Source organism: Ruditapes philippinarum, unplaced genomic scaffold, assembly GCF_026571515.1.
Source record: "Ruditapes philippinarum isolate M1 unplaced genomic scaffold, ASM2657151v2 ctg4293_1_1_1_1, whole genome shotgun sequence".
Classification (NCBI taxonomy): domain Eukaryota; kingdom Metazoa; phylum Mollusca; class Bivalvia; order Venerida; family Veneridae; genus Ruditapes; species Ruditapes philippinarum.
Window position 1 is genome coordinate 99,089 of NW_026857863.1, and position 18,016 is coordinate 117,104.

Sequence of the window (18,016 nt, forward strand, 5' to 3'; positions counted from 1 at the left end):
TAGCAAGTGTCAAAGATGGCATCATGTATAAAAATGTGGAAACCCCAGCGTCGCTTGAAAAACGTTTTGTTCTCAGTGCCATTTTTTTTTGTTTTTGAGAAAAAAGCATATTAAGATTTAGTATTGCATAACTTTTATTTTTAATTGTCGGATTTTGAAAATTTAAAAAACTACTAAACGTTGGTGTCGGAGAACAACTCAATATCGTTAAAGATTTGTGGATTTTAATATTTTCTTGCTTAAAAAACCTAAGAAAACATTTGGAGATAGAACAGTCCTTGTAACTTTTTTTCAAAAATTGTTAAATCAAAGTGTTCAAATGTGACTTAATGTGTCTTTTAAGTTGAATTGATTTATGTCACATAAAACAGAAAGGCTGCCAAAAATGTTCTCGGCTAATTATCCATTGTTTAGTAGTCTTTGAGACCACATTTATTTTCGTAGACCATATGCATCTATGACATTTTGAATTTTTATTTCCAGTACATTATTAATGACATTAAAACAATAATATATATAAATAAAGATTAAATACCCACATAAATTTGTAGACATTTTTTTTATCTATTTTTATAACTTTAGCCATTACAATTTAATACCTTCAAATTGATTCAATGTCTAGAAAAGAAAGCTGTAGACGCAAACGGGATTAGTTAACTTTCAAATCCTTTAGAATGCTGGAAAATCTTTCAAGATTTTTTTTCATGAAATTCAAAAAGATGGTCAAATTCAAATTCCTTCCAAAAGTTCGCAATAGTAATATTTATATGTTGTAAATGCGCTTTACACGTTCTGTTTGTATTCGTAAGAAGTTCTTCTAATTGTAGGTATGGCTATAACTTAAGTAGGCAATGAAAACATCTACTAGAAAAGACCTTAAAGGTAGTAGAAGGCATGACTTATCCATTTAAAAAATGTCATTTTAAAGATTGTCCGTGTACAAAACATTACAAACATAATGGCATTTAAATATATTCAGAAATTCAAAGACAAATTACAAGACAAACTAAATATACGTACACGTATATTTTTTCCAGTTTATATAAATAACGAAGTTATAAAAATGTGTTATGTAATTTTGTTAATAAAATATTTTGGTTTTCGTGTGTTTTTATTCAATAAAATGTGTATTTAGTGTAATTAATTTATGTAATTAACAAATAAAATATAAAATGGAAAAAAGTTTTCCATCAACAGTTTGAAAACAGATGTGAAAAAAATTTGTATTTGAACACGTGGCGAATCGTTATTTAACTGTGGCGAATCGTTATTTAACTGTGGCGAATCGTTATTACTCTGTGTCGAATCGTTATGAGGCGAATCGTTAGTGTGGCGAATCGTTACATTACCCTTAATATACAATGTATATACATGTATATTCTACTTATTTGTTAGCAGAAATATTCATCTTTTTTTTTAATAGTTGGCTATTTACTGATGTGTAAAACAGTTATTTAAATTACAGCTAGATACTAACACAAGACATATATTGCATTCATGAACTCCGCCTCGTAAGACATGGTCCAAACAAACATATTCAACATAGTTTTTATTTTTTATTATAACAACCACACTTAATGTCATTAAACAGTGAGGCAACAGACCTTAAATTAAAAATATGGATGAAGAATGATTCTAATGCTGGTGTCTGAATAATAGCTAGTTCCATTATACATGCATTTTATTTACATTTTATAACACAAAACTATTTTGTTTCGTTTTAAAAAAATGATTTACCAGTGCACAGCTTAACTTTTTGCAGACGACACCAAACTGTCTATATATTCTGTCATTCATGGGCACAATGATTAAATTTGACTTCAGCATTATATATTCGAAGTGTGTGACTTAGCAAGGAAATGGCAAATGGTCTTTAACCACAAAATAAATAAACAAAAATAAAAAATATAAAACTATATGTACATTGGACCAAAGACACATATGCTTTGCCAATAATGATCAAATTATCATTAAGTAATCTCCCCTTGATCATCAGGAACAAAATTGGTATCCAGCGTCCGTTTACTACAATATAAAATAGGTCAAAAGGACGAAATCAAGTATATTATGTACATTATAAAGTATAAAACTGCACATTTTATGCTATTTGCGAGTGAATAGGAGACATAAGATAAGTGCAGCTCGAATGATTAAACTTGGCATTTTTTTGTATTTTTTGAACAAAGTGACTAATTTGCAAGAGATTTTTTTTTCATCTTTAATATTATGTGTTTGCATAAAATAGACGCCCCTTTTCACAGATTAAAGAACTACACATCTTTCCCAAACAGCTAAAGTGTAGGACAGACAGACAGACATTTTATTTCAATCAAAAAGGCTTATAAGCGAACAGTGCATATGTTAAAATAAAAACATTATCACAATATAATTATGACTTTACAGGAGAAGGTCACAATAACAACTTATTCGTAAGAACGTAGGCATCCATCTAATAAGACTTGAACTGGATATGAACATAAACGGCAGTCTGATCGAAGTTTAGTTGTTCTTTTGTTTTTCCATAAAACATATATTCAGTAGCCGATTTTAATATCAAAATGGTAAAATTTTTACTCTTCATAAATTCTTCATTGGTCCCGGGTTAACTATAATTTCACATACCTTTCTGCACCTTTATAACTTACAATCGGCACTCAATGCCCAGGTGAAACAACAAGAAAGATATATAACATTTTATATCATTTATTTTGACCATTTTCATGGATCATACGTAAATACATACACACATATATAACATCAGACAAGAACGCTGCTTTAACGAATATAAAACATACATCATTTTAAATCATTCAACTATTAAAAATTACAGAAAACTTGTTTGGAACAGTATTCCAAATGGGTTTGTACAAAGATGTGGATGTTTAACTTTTTATATTTAACTATGGCCTTGGTATATATATTGTATACCTTATACAATGCAATCATTAATGAAACGTAGTTAAATACAAAATTTACTTTAATTTACTACAGAATTTATGATAAAATCTACCTATGAATGAAAGATAAACAAAAGTCCATACAAGTCATGTAAAAAAGTCTCAAATCAATTAAGTAATCAACCTCTTTCCAACTATAATGGTATAATGTAAGAAAGCTAGATGTCCAATCAGAGCATTATTTCGGACATAACTGGGCACCGAATTTAACAGAACATCAATCTACTAACAACTTACTACACATATATAGATATATAGGTACTCACAGTATTTTCGTAGAGATTTATATATTACACAATTTTGATAAAGTGTTATATGTACTGAGCCTTCAACAAATTTTCTTGAAAAAAAATAGGAATTCCCATATTACCTGATCATAAATCATTTAAATACATCTGATGTGGACTCAATATTGGACATAAGTATACTCCATATACATATCTTTTATTTAGGCTACAGCTAATTTACAAACAATATGTCATGATGAAACTGTTTCAATCACCTACATTTTACTCTTTTATCATAACAACACTGAACTCTTTAAATCAATATGATTTACTTACAGTCATTTTAACTAAACTTAAACAGAGCGACATCAATATCATTCATTTTAACAGACACATTCAACTAGATGTTTCACTATGACATGGTAAGTTAGCAAATTCCCCAGTAACACATGTTCGGTCAAAAAGCTCTTCCAGATAATTTCTTTTGCAACTATGTACCAACCATTAGGAAATACCCTAGTTTACTTTCAAACATGATGAGTTCCTTATATTTGTAATATTAACAGAATCCATGTCAATAGTACAGGTTCTACTTAACTGAATGTCAATAAAAAATGGTCGAAACATGAAAATATCTAATCATAAACAGCATATATTAAGGAAAAATATAATGTAATCAAATGAAAGGCACACGTTGACTATGAATGCATCTATGTAATGTGAAATACAATTTACTAAGTCATGACTGTTACAAATCACAGAATATCAAAAAACTTTAACAACATACAAATATAAAAATAAGTCTGGTTTCTACTAAATCTGTCAACACAACATGAAATAAATGAGAAAAAAAAATATTCACAATTAATAATAAAATCATACATTTTTCCAACCATATTACCTTATGATTTTAAACGAATTATCTTCAACTCAAACCAACAATAATTAATTTTAAGGATTTTACTATCAATATTATCAAAAGCTAACAGTCAGTGTAATGCAAAATAAGACTATGGCCAATCTGTTGGAATGTTTCCATCTAAAAATACGACCAACATTCATCATAGACTAAAGAAACATAAAATGTAGAAAACCAACAACTTAATTGTCTTAGCAAATTTTCAGTTTAAAACCCCCACCCCTCTTCTAACAACCATTTAACTAGACAGATTTTTTGTAACATAACTTGCATAAAATAGATATTAGACTTTTACAAATTCACTTTCAAAACCTTTCAACACATTTGCTAGTACAAACGTTTGGTAAAGAATGCTTTTACATGATGTAAAGAAAAAAAAAGAGCAGTCATTTTACAGTTAATTTTCCATTACCAAAATGTAAGTTCTTCAAAACGAATTACTGTACTGGTTACTTGAAATGGTGTTATCGTTCTTTTTAAATTGGACTTACTGCTCTTGCTTTTATAAAATGAAAGCAACAAATATTTAAAATGAATACACAGTTTACAATAAATCCTTAAAACGGAGGTACAGTTCTTAATACATAATACATAAGTAGAGTTACCGTTCATGCTCTTTATAATATAGTAAATATCTTGCTATTTATTATATATACTGTGAGTTTAATGCAACATTTCACACTCCTTTCTCCTTTACAATTATCAATTTAATGTGAATTTAACACAAATGAATCAAATTTGCCAAAATTTAAAATCAATTTAAACAGTTTTCTCCAAAGACCCAATCATAAAGTAACTTAAAGCATCAAATGTTAATTTTATTAACATGAATTGAAACATCCAAGCACATAAAATGAGTTACTGCACCATGACTAAATGGATATTTGGTACTTGTATAGGTGATTATAATAATGATAGGCTACCTAAAATTTAGACTGGGTTACAACTCTTCCTTGAGATTCTTGCCAAATGAAACAGCTGCTTTCTCTTGCAAATATTTGGTAAACCCTTCAACTGTTCGATCACCTTCAAATTTTAATGGGTTTTCCTTATTGTTTGCTGGTGCAAAATAAATGGTTGGGAAGCCTTCAACTTTGAAACTTTCAGGAACATCGTTGGCTGTTGCATCTAATTTGGCAATGACAAGATTTTTCTCTTTCTTTAACGATTTCCCTAGTTCTTTATAAATTGGCTCTAGACTTTTGCAATGTCCGCACCATGGGGCATAAAATTCAATTAAAACATCCTTTTTCTTATCAAGAACGATCTTTTCAAATGTTTTTCCCACAACAACTTTGACTGGTCCAGAATTCTTCTTTGGAATGGACTGTGACTTAATCTGTGGCGTCAATTTACCTGGATAGCAAACAAAAGAAACCTCATGTAACGATAATGAATGGTACTTAAGTTCATTTTGATATTTAAATGAGAAAAATAATCTTATTACAGCATTTAAACAATTAATGCATTAATCAATATTTAGGATTGGCGTCTATTGTCAATTGTTTAGAAACCAGAGTATGTCTTGCTGCTCAGCATCATGGGGTTCCAATTTCACAAGGAAAAATTATTGTAAAACAAACATCATATAAACATTATATCATAAAACATATCGAGCAGTGATTTAAACATTCGTCCCTGGAAGCATTAGAACAGAAGTTGTATGGGGGAAAACTATTATAAGTCAGGAAAACTATTGTAAGTCAGAATCTCTAAACTCATTGCAATGACATCCCTTTCTCAATTTTAACCAGATAAGCTGCACATAGAGGACATTTCACCATAGATCTGATGCTGAAATTCTAGTGTTCAAAGCAAATTAGTCTTCTTTTAAAATAGGAAATGAAGGAATAGTAGATCACTGAGCACTTATTTCATTACACTTAAGACAATACACTGACCTTTTTTCAGTTTATTGAGGAATTCTCGAACATCGTCCTCCTCATATTCATCCATTGGTTCCATTCTGTTAAAAAAAAACGAACAAAAAAATAAATTGTGGTAAATTAATTAAAATATATGAATTTGTCTATTATATGTAAGTTATAATGGACTGAGTCTTTCATTTTTCTGTCCCTATTAAGAGAACAGGTTTCTTAAGGCAGCTTTTGTTAAAAAAGATAAATATCTTATAAATTATTCCTCTTTTATCTCAAAACAGCTCATTACATTTGTTCATTCTTCATTTGTTTTGCTATATTTTCCCTAAAATCTTAATACCCTTCAACATCTAAATAAGGAAACCATAATAATTAACCATTAAATGTAATGTGTCCCAGCCAACATTTATACCATAACATGCTGATAAGACAAAACTTAGAAAATATCAATACAACATGTACATGCAGAATTTTGCAACTTAAAGCTGTCATTAAATTTTGGTGACTTAAACTTTAAATATATAAATTTTTGCTATCAGATTGTTTAAATTTCATGAAAAGTTACTTGAAATGTACTAAACTCACAAGAGTAGTTTTTTTTTCATTTATGACCAAAAGTCTACAAAGTATTTTTTTAAATTTAGTTGAATCATTTTTGTATTTGTAGTACAATCATAAATGCATGGTTTATCCTTCAAAATGTTGTATCATTGATGAATCAAATGCTAGGCCCTTTGTGATTATATTTCTAATATATTATTTCTAATATACATCTGGACGCACTAAATATCAATATCTATTTCCTAGACAAAACTTCTGATAAATCAAATAAGGTACCTGTATTTTTTACTGTGTCTAACACAACCAATATTAAATTCCTCAGGTGAGTCATCAAGACCAACTTCTTTCATCATAGTACCAATATAATCTTCTTCATTGGCTATAGCAAACTTTATGTCCTTATAGTCCTTTGCTATGTTTGCAACCTTCTTTCTCCACAACTGTGTAGCTAAAAATAAACAGGACAGAACCACTTGTAACTTTGTTCGTTTGAATGGGTTTTACGTCACACCGACACAGTATAGGTCATATGACAACATTCCAGCTTTACTGGTAGAGGAAGACCTCAGGTGCACTTTCGTGCACTATTTCAGGCAAGAACTGGCACCTGAGTACAACCACCAACATTCCGTAAGCTAGCTGGATAGCTTCCTCACATAAAGTATCAGAACCACTTGTAAAATGATAATGAGAATTATGTATAATGCCGTGTTATATATAAACCTATCATTTTCTGTATTCAGCAAGTTATTTCTTATATAAACTTCTTCTAATGATTGAGGTTATAAAAGCTACAAATCATACATACTGGTCTATAAAACTTGCAAGAATCTATATAACCTGTCAAGAATCTATATAACTAATATAACCTGTCAAAAATCTATATTATTAACCTATTTTAACACAGCCTGCTGGCAGCAATATATTTTATAAGTGACGAGTGCAGACCAAGATTAACCATCTAATCATCGTCTACACTGTTTGCTATTCAGTTAGTTAATTTTTCTGTATATTTTCCCTAAAAATAATGAAACAAGCACAGGTCCATTTTACGTAGTATGTGTTATACAAGTAGGCAAATATTATCTTAGTGAAGCTAAGGTAAAATTCGAAAGTTATCATCTCTTAATGTGAAAAATTTACAGATTTAACGTCCACCAAGCATAGTCATTTATACACCTACCCTCTCTATGGTCAAAAGTCCAGTCAACAGTAAAAAAGGCGACACAAAGTATGTCCTTCTGGTAGGCATCATAAAACTTGGATGTTGCCTGAGAATATTCACCAACTAGAGGCAGCTCTTTCTCCTTTATAAATGCTGCTATATCGTCTTCAGATTTGTCTGCCTATATACAAACAACAGAAAGAATTTTTTTATTACAAAAGTGCAATTTGAAACAATCCTTCATTGTGTACCTGACATGTTCTACTCCAAATTTTAAGCTGTCAATTGCAAGTTTCAAGCATTTTACATTGAAGCATGTCTTCAGATTAGTTGACAGATTTTCAAAATATTAAACCTTAAATTCAGTCTTGAAAATAAGTTATTTTTCAAAAGCTTATATATATTTTTTTAGTATCATGTTAGTCTTCAAAAAGCTACTCATTTGCAATATGCTGAGCCATCTTGTAATTTTGTGTTATGGCAATTAGTACACTTTTAATGACTTAGTTTTGTACAGAAGCCAAAATAATGTTTTGTTTACATTTAGCTACCTTAATCACAAATTATTTCGCATCCAGGCTCATTTTTGTTTAGTTATACACATCTTACATGTTCTATATCCATTATTATATTTATAAAACATGTGTTTGCCCTTGCTACAGAGAGAAACAGTTATTCATTTCTCAATGCTTAATGTCATTTTAAAGGAAAAAATATGAATAGTTGAACAGATGTATAAATATTCGAAGTCCCTGAAACACTTTTGAAAATATGCATATTTTAAGCAAAATAAAGTAAACATTACAACATTTCTCATAATTACTCTACCATGTTACAAGCAACATAAGGGTTTTATTTTATTTCTGTATAACTTGTCATGTTGCAAATAGTAACTGTGGATAGTATGTGCCCCCAGACAAGCTTGATTACTTTGAACTGTGTTCTGTAAGATTAACTTGAACTGAGTTCTGTAAGATCTGCATTCAACAATTTTGGACCAAAAAACCACAAGGCATTTGGGTCAGTTTTTAGCAATATCTAAACTCACTTGATAAGGGTTTTATAAGCCCAAATATATAATATTTTTTAGTGGACAGTAAAGTCAAGAATAATGATTACTAACAGTAAAGTCAAGAATAATGATTACAAACAGTAAAGTCAAGAATAATGATTACTAACAGTAAAGTCAAGAATAATGATTACTAACAGTAAAGTCAAGAATAATGATTACTATGTACAGTAATTTTGTAATTATATTCCTTGACTCAAGGATGAGGTGCTACATTTGAAATTCAGTCATTTCGTTTTCAATGGCGATGTCTTATTTTTCACAGGCCAGTTGGGCAAGTTACTAGAAAAATTTCACAGACCTGGCCCAAATTGTACAAGCCATTGGCTAACAGGATAGTGCTAAATTATCAGACTAGATCTGGTTTAAGATTGTTTAAATAATATTTTCTAACTATCAAATTGGTTTCAAATACCTTACCGTAATAATAGCTAACATATAAAATTGTAAAAGTTTCAATTATCAGCTTAAACCTACCACTTTCAGAACACTGTACTTCTGTTCATATTTTGTCCAGAACTTCTCCGGATTAAACACAACAACACTACCAGGGTTGACCTTGTAGAGGTCACGGGCCTCGGGCAGCAAGGTGTAACCAAAGGTCAAGTCTTCTCTCCTGTCATTTGCTGATACAAAGGTAATAGTTTTATTAGATATTTTTAACAAATATGGTGAAAGATATCTACTCAGATGTCTGTTTTTCATAGGTGTTCATGCAATATCAATACAGATAAGGTCAAAAGCAGAATACCGACACCTTTATTTTTTGAAGGATGAAATGTCTACATCAGCATATTGTCATTACTGTTGTCAACCTTCTTAACAGAATGCTAAAATCTACCACAGTGTTGTCTTTTTGAGTTGAATACTATAAATCTCTCAGTTTTTATAAAAGCTCAATAAACTGTATAGACTGTTAAATGTAATTACTGATAACAATTAATTTAATTTATACTGTAAATTAAGTATATTGAACTTACCAACATTCATGTATGCTCTCAATTTCTCATCCTCGAGGTTATCAAAGAAGCCAATGATAGTTGCTGATTCCTTGCTGATCATGTTTTTCACGTCATTCAGTGTTGGCAGTAGTTTGGCAGCCTCGCCAGAATATTTGTGCATGTGATCAACGATACCTTAAAATTAAGTTTAAAATACCATCATGCAATTTCATATTCTGTTTAAACATAAAATACACATTACATTTGCTGTTTAAAACACCCAGAGTTGCAGATCTACTATAAATGTCATAGTTGGTTATATGCCAAGGTTCAGATACATTTGAGGTACTGCAAAAACTTTCTGCATTGAAGTAATAAAAAAATTTAATCTTGCTTCACTTACTCTTTTATGTCAATTTAATCTTAAGTAACAACATTTTTCTTGTAGCACCAACACAGTTTAGGTCATATGGCCAGCTTTATTGGTGGAGGAAGACCTCAGGTGCCCCTCTGGGCATTATTTCAGGCATAAATGGGCATCCAAGTAAAACCACCGGTACAACTTTCTTATATGCAAGTATTCTACCCCAAAGCCCTCTACCACCCCAAACCCCAACAGAATTTCAACTTTACAGTCATAAGGACCTGCAACATAAAGTTAGTTACCCAGTCCTTCCTCGTCACCAGCAATACAAATATCTTTAATCAAATATAAATACCAAAAGCATCACGTCCTCCAGTGTAGTCTGATGGTTTCCCGTTTCTAAACATCTTCAATGTTGGGTAGCCAGAAACATCAAATTGCTTAGCTAATTCTGTTTCAACAGTGGCATCAACTTTGCCGAGAGGAATTGGTGGTTCATGAAGTATCAATCTTTGAGCAGCCTTTTCATACTCTGGAGCAAGTCTTTTACAATGGCCACACCTATATGCAAATAAATCAATTCAAACTCTATAAAACTACGCTGGAACAGGACTTTTACAACAAAACCTTACATGATACACATTAAAGGGTATACAACTATTATATCTAAAGAAATTTTTTTTTTTGTAAAATTTATTTACAGTAAAATGGCATTTTTTCCACAATTTTATGGTGGATTATCAAAATAATCACAGAATGTCTCCATTATTTAGCACACATGAATATTCTATGTACCTGATCAAAATACGGATATAATACTGCTGTTCTAAGAAGTGTTTAACAGTTTAGCAATGATTTTGTGCATGCACCTATCCCTCTAAGGGAAATAAGGTGTTTTATTCACACTCACATTTTGGACATATTCTTTTTAAAAATTCAGACAATATTTTATGCAGCAGATCTATACACTTTAACAATAATTAGCTTTATACTGTTGAACTATTTCAATCTCATTACAAAATAAAAGACCTTTTTAACATTCAATACTTTGAGCATAATAATTAATGTTACCATTTGTAAATTGTGTACATACAAAAGCTCTTTTTATCACACTTACCAAGGAGCATAGAATTCTAATAGAACAAGTTCAGCACTGTTAATAAATTCCTCAAAATTATCTTTGGTAACAGTGACAACGGTCTCTGGGGCTGGTTTGTAGTTAGGATCTGCTTTCTCGCTAACCCAATCCACAATACCTATATTGAAGGAGACAATATTTGTTTATTTTAATCCTCAAAAACTTCAATATTGAATTGCTAATCAGAGCTTTATTCCTTGAGTAACAGGAGCTGTTAACAGGCATTTTCGCCCAGGAAAATTCTGTCAAATCATGCAGTTTTCTCAAAAGTTGGCAAATTTCAATTTATGTCAGAGTTTTATCTTTCCCTTTTTGAAAATATAATTATTTGTCCTGATGATTAAGAGAAGGGCCATTGGTTGGACCAGGCTGCACAAATGTAGACTGTCATTTTAATATGCTAAACATTCATGATAATGGTCCAAGAATAGGAAATAGTTAAGTCCATTTAAGAAATTCAACAGGCCATGGGTTAATCCTTTATTGTATCTGTCATAATTTAGGATATTGTTGTAAATCAAACATACCATCAGCTTCTCTAGGACCATCATATTCTATCCAGGTATCAAATTTTTTAAATTTCAAAGTTGGGTACCCACTTACACCAAATCTAAAATCAAAGTAGACAAAAACAATTTCAATGAGACCATGTCTCCCTTGCATAAACAACATATCAAAATGTAGAAACGAAATAAAGGCAAATGTTAATGGCTAAACAGTTAAAAGTTAATTCATTTCTTGATAACCATACTGACAGATTATAAAATTATGCATTGTTTGGTATAAAGCATGAAAATCTTTCTGTGTACATTCCACAGTAATTCATACAGTTCTAACTATTTTTTGTTCAAAATCACACTGTTTAATAAACACTTTGTAAAATGTAAAACTTAAAAGTAATCCGCTATCAGAGTGAAAAATAAGAGCAAACGTTTGGCAAATAACATGGCATAAAAAGAGTGTACCTAATCATCTATCATTGACATTAACTATGATATATATTTTAAAGGTCACATGAACATTTTGTATTACCTTGTAGCAAGATCAGTGTTTTGGGTGGCATCAACTTTTCCTAGTGGTACAGGAACCTCTGCATCTTTCAAGCGAAAAGCAGCTTTTGAATATTCTGGTGCCAAACTCTTACAATGACCACACCTGAAGGACAAAACCATACAATTTTTATCACTCCACATGATGATATAGATTTTACCGGCTGTATAAAACCCTGATCTTTTCTTTGGTATCAAATTAGAATAATTTCTTCAATATTGAATATATATAGCCCTAAGATAGTGTGCATTTAACAAATATATCATTGCGTCTACTCAGCTCATAGAAAGCCTTCACTTAATTGATGCTTTTGACTCGCATGTGCTAGACAAAAGAGCGTAATCATTTCATTATTCAACTGTTAAAAGAACCATATTCTATTCATCAATAATCTAAACATCTCAAGAATTTCTGAAACTACTTAACACATATTATGTATAACAACAGCGGCTAAACCATGGCTAATCAAAAGTATACAGTTTGAAATTGTATTAAAATAGCAGAAGAGCTACATAAAACATTTGTAAGTCCTTAAATTAAAATTCAGCAAAATAGGAAATCTGTACATACCAAGGAGCATAAAATTCAACTAAAAAAGTCTCATATTTCTTTGTGACTTTATCAAAGTTATCATCAGTTAGATAGAGAACGCCTTCCTCTTCTCTCACATCTTCATCATCGCTAGATCGAGTGTCATCTAAAAAATAATTTCAAACAAAGGTTTTTAACATATCAAGTATCAGACTCTTTATAACCTGGATGCTTTTCCCTCAATCATCAATGTGTGAGTCATCAAGTATTTTTTCAATTAAATGAACAAAAAAAAATGTGCTTATTATAAACCAAACCATGCATGTGAACTCTCCCACTTTCTGCAGTCATATTTTCAAAGATTTTTCTTAAAATAAGGGTTATTTTCACAAATAAAAAAAATCTTCCTATTTTTGATGTCAGAACTTCCTTCTTTGTTTATTGCAAATTCTAAAATCTCCCTCTTTTTGAAGAAAAATCTCCCACTTGATCATCAAAAAAAGTTCACATGTATGTAAAGATACTTCAGCGAACAGGTTTTTTAGTACTGCTAGACCTGTTTGCTGAAGCCAATCCCGTATCAGAAAACAACCAGAACCGTGACATATTTATGTCATGCTGTAATTCAATAAATTTGCGTGATCTGGACCATAACTATTTTAATACAGGTAGTTAGATAGATTTGGGACACTTCAGTCTATATTTTTGAACATAGAACGTTAGATTGATGAAATAATGCCTCAAAGTTTATCAGTGGGTTCACATTTCATAAAATTTGCCATCATTGCTGCCCCAATTATCACATGACTAGCGAGAATTTAATTAGGTTTGGATACCTTTGCATGACATTTGATGACCCGTGACCCAAATGCTATTTTAAATTGAAAACATGGCTTTGCAATTATGAATAACGGTGTATTTATTGTACCAAAAACATGTTGGATTTAAATTGTTGTGAGTTATGATTCATAAATCATTTGTTTGTTTTTAAATTTAAAATCATACACTTACTAAAAAAAGTGTATGGTCCGTTACTAAAAATAGATGCTAGAATACCCAAAACTTGAAGTTCCGCGAGATTTCATTTGAAAGCAGACTCCATATTGGTAAACATTCTCTACATTTTTCCCTAACAAATTAATAGTTAGGTACACAATGTCATTGAAGCTTCATTTAAAAACAAAACATGAATTATTCAAAATTGATATGTTTAGGCCATCCTTAATAATATATATGTTTGCTATTGCCGACCCAGAGTTACAAGGAGTGGGTCGGTAGGTAGGCTTTTTTTTTTTTTTTTGATATATGATTTTACTGAACGTAAGTTAATACGCTTATTACGTTGTAGCAGATTGTGGAAATTTGGACTACACTATCATCATCTGCGACGGCAAAACTGACATGTAAAAGACAATCAAAAACAATAAAAAAAAACATGTTCACTAGTAATCATAACATGAAATAAAAAATGACTATGTGGACATTAATTCAAGCATGGTCAAATTACCGATGTGATAAACTAATCCTGCGTAAATATTCCCGTACGAACTGGAAAAATAATAGTGGATCTCCAGGACATTTCATTCTCTCGGGTGATCACTACTCAATTTATTACACGTCTGTAAAAAATAACACACGCAAGATTTGTCTCCTATAATTTCTGAATGGCGGATATTTGGAATCCGGGTCAGCTCGGCCCTAAAACGTACTCGGCCCCCGAGTCAGCTCGGCCCTATTCCAACTCGGCACGGGTCAACTCGGCCCACTTTTTATTATTAATATTAAGGTTTGTGTTATCACTATTTTTTGTTATTATGAAATTATTTATAAAACACGGATTGGCAGTTTCAGAGGCTTTTCTTATCAGTAGAATTGCGAGTAAAGATTACCGATTGCGTACCTCATTGTATTTCTGACTCGTGGTAGGTTTAACCGTAAATTTAAATACATTCAGTGTCAAACAATGTGTTGAAATAAATACTGAGAGGAAGCTAACAGCAGCTTTTAATTGGTGTAACAAATTTTAAAATAGGACATTTAATCGCCCCAAACTAGCGATTTAAACACAGCTAAATTTGCATTCTTTTGCAAGCGAAGGGAAACAAAGGAACTTTTTCACTCTTTATACCTCGGTTATTTACGTAGTTCAACAGATAGAGTTTATAAATATAAGACAAATAAATAACATTTTTTTTTCTAAATTTATCTATATACTTTATTTCGGCAGAAGTATAATTATATAATAATAAGATATTTCTTATTATTCATTTACCGTAACAACATGCAAAGCAAAGTTAATACGTTATATATATTTTGTAAAGGGGGCCGAGTTAACCCGTGCTGAGTTGACCCGTGCCGAGTCGGTATAGGGCCGAGTTGACTCTTTTCCGGATATTTGCACCCCTGTTTTAAAAATGTTAAAATATTTCATTGTTAGTTACCGAAAATTATCGCCGATTGTTGAAATTCCATAGCGCTAAAAGCCACCATAACACTCACGCAAAAAGTAGCATCCGTAAATAAAAGGAATAAAATTTTTCCATTTTTAAATAATAAATACAAAATTTACACACCAAATGACCTCTGACAAATGACTGGTCGGCTCTTCTAAAGAATCTGTGAATCTTTGATGTTTACACACCTGTAGTTGTTGCCGAATCATCAAAGAAATGCCGACACTCAATTGACTTCCACCTCTTTTTTATATATCAGAAAAAAACTGTCATTTCTTTTTGTCAATGAATGATTACACATTTTTAATTATTGCTCAAGTAAAAAAAAAAGTTGGATATTTATTGTGTCAATTATTGACATATTATTTATCGTTAGTGCATTTTGACATGGAGTTTAATGAGACGTATGTATATCTGTGATTTTGATTTTGATATTTTATTTACATTTTTATGATCTTGAAGATATTGTGCAATACTTTTGTCTGCTGCATATGAAAGGACCACAGCTTCTAAAAAAATATTTTTTCGGTCAATTTTATGACAGAATCCCTGCTGCTACCAGAAATGTTTTATTGCATGGGCTAAGTATTTAATCTGTGTCGACAGTCATAAACAAACGAACATGTACTAATTACCACATGGTAAACTAGTGACCATATAAATGCTTTACAAATATTCATTAATTGAACAAACATTATTTTTTATCCCGTTTCCACACTTTAATTGGGTACGTTCTATTATTAGTTAATTCAACTTAATTGCCGCGCGCATGCAGTACTGCGTGACGTAAGGAAAATATCCTTCCCTGGTTGGTCGCTATTTATGTAAATACTTTAAATAGGAATGCACAGAATGCCCTCATGAATGATCACTCGTTACTTTACTCATTAAATGTGTGATTTTCTTCCGATTTTATTTTTGTTTTCGAGGGAATTTTTTTAGGTCGAATGCCCTGGCTGATTTGGCGGAAATAAAAAAAAATCTGATTTTTTTAAGCTGAAAAAAACTTTTGAGTCGGGGCATTTTCGCTGGGTCGGCCGGCAATAGCAAACAGATAATTTTTTAAGAGTGGCCTTATCAAATGGTATTTTTATTTGACCCAAATTTGATTAATAAGGGTGATTTTTAAAGGCTTTTATGTATGGCACACAAACTGCCAAAATTCTGGTAGCCTTTGCAAAAAGGGTTGACCCATAACTTAACTGTCATGCAATGTGAAAATAAAAGCAACATAACTTAAAACCATGGAAATAGGAGAAAAATAAGTTAGTAATTTGAGGATAAGATTAACAGTTTTTGGAACATTTTCTAGCTGATTTTGCAGTAATTTTCCAGAAAAAAAACTAGCAAAGTATCATGATGCCTCTGTCAAGACTTTTATATACAACACAGGGAGAACCTACCAAAGTAGACCATATATTGCGAAGTAGACCATAATTATATTGACATGACAGTCTTTTGGGCCAGGGCAGACAGTGGCTCAAGACATGGCAGACTCAGACTGAGGGACTGTAATTTTAATTATGTCAAATTTTATAGCTTATAAGATCAATATCTTATTAAGTTAGAGCTGTCATTGATTCAGTGCTTTTTGCTTTTCTATTTTGAAGAACTTATTAAAAGTTTGTGTTAAATTTGAGACCCCTTTTCCGAAAGTATGCCAAAATCACGCATAATTTCCCAAAGAAAAAGGCTGAGGCCCCTACCCCTAACATGGTGTTTTGGCTCTGACTAAGTATAGGGACAAATCAACCTAGCAAGGATCTGAGACGACACCGCATATTTTTGGATTCAAAGTTAAGATAACTTTTAAACGAATAAATATCATTAGAATAAGAAATTCAACTTACTGTCCTCATCATTAGATTCTTCTGTATCTTCTGCAAAAGAGACAGCAGCTGTCAAAATCAAAATTGCAAGAAAAATAAAGTGATATTTCTTTGACACTTCCATAGTCGCCGGTAATGTACGCTTTCAGTGACCTTACAACACAGTAACCGGAAATACGTGCATTGTAAATATAGTTCTGTACTATTTATTTGTTGAACGTTATCAAAGGGAAAATTTTAGCAACACTTTTATTTCTTTTAAAAGCTGTTTAAAGACAGTTTTTTAAAGTATATTTTTTGACGTTGGTTCATTATTTAATGTATTGTAACTGCGCATTAATACAATATTTCAGCCAATGAAAAGTTGCCAAGTCCTGGCCACGTAATCAAAGGGCTTGAAGTTGCTCAAATTAACATACATGTATACATATAATTAAATGTAGGGTAAAAACACTGAATATATATGTGATTTAGGTTCACAATTATAACTGACTGTACAATTTTTAATTTTCATAATTAATCTACACTAACTATCGGTAATTTCTGACAAAAGTAGTAGACTCGTTACTGGCAATTTGATGTGAGTGATTTTTTTATATATTGGTAATAAAATAATAAAAAATTGTTCAACGAGCAAAGTGGATCTTATTCTTATCTGATAACGTTAGTCTATCTTGTCAAATATATAATTCCCAACCTAATATATCTTTCACGCTAAAATAAAACAAAACAAAAATAGGAACAGTTCTGATCGATGGTTACGTTTGCACAGGTATAGGTGTATATATTGCACAAAATATCTATATATATGTAGATATACCCCTATAGATTAAAAGTATTGTTTACATCTAATGCTATATTATCGCATACATTTTGTAAAATGTCCGATCTATCAACACATCTGGCATTTGTATCTCCAATAATTGATACTT

The 18,016-nt window shown here is 31.1% G+C and overlaps 1 protein-coding gene across 1 annotated transcript; it reads right to left on the reverse strand.

Moving 5' to 3' along the window:
• Positions 1-2,687: 2,687 nt before the first annotated feature.
• Positions 2,688-17,336, reverse strand: LOC132751274 (protein disulfide-isomerase A4-like). Its single transcript, XM_060741431.1, has 12 exons — positions 17,106-17,336; positions 12,842-12,968; positions 12,254-12,376; positions 11,749-11,831; positions 11,201-11,339; positions 10,439-10,644; positions 9,759-9,914; positions 9,256-9,404; positions 7,728-7,890; positions 6,821-6,992; positions 6,005-6,069; positions 2,688-5,459 (listed from the first exon to the last, which is right to left on the reverse strand). Exons 1-12 carry the CDS (start codon positions 17,206-17,208, stop codon positions 5,044-5,046), a joined length of 1,902 nt encoding a protein of 633 aa, XP_060597414.1. The 5' UTR covers positions 17,209-17,336; the 3' UTR covers positions 2,688-5,043.
• Positions 17,337-18,016: the final 680 nt, after the last annotated feature.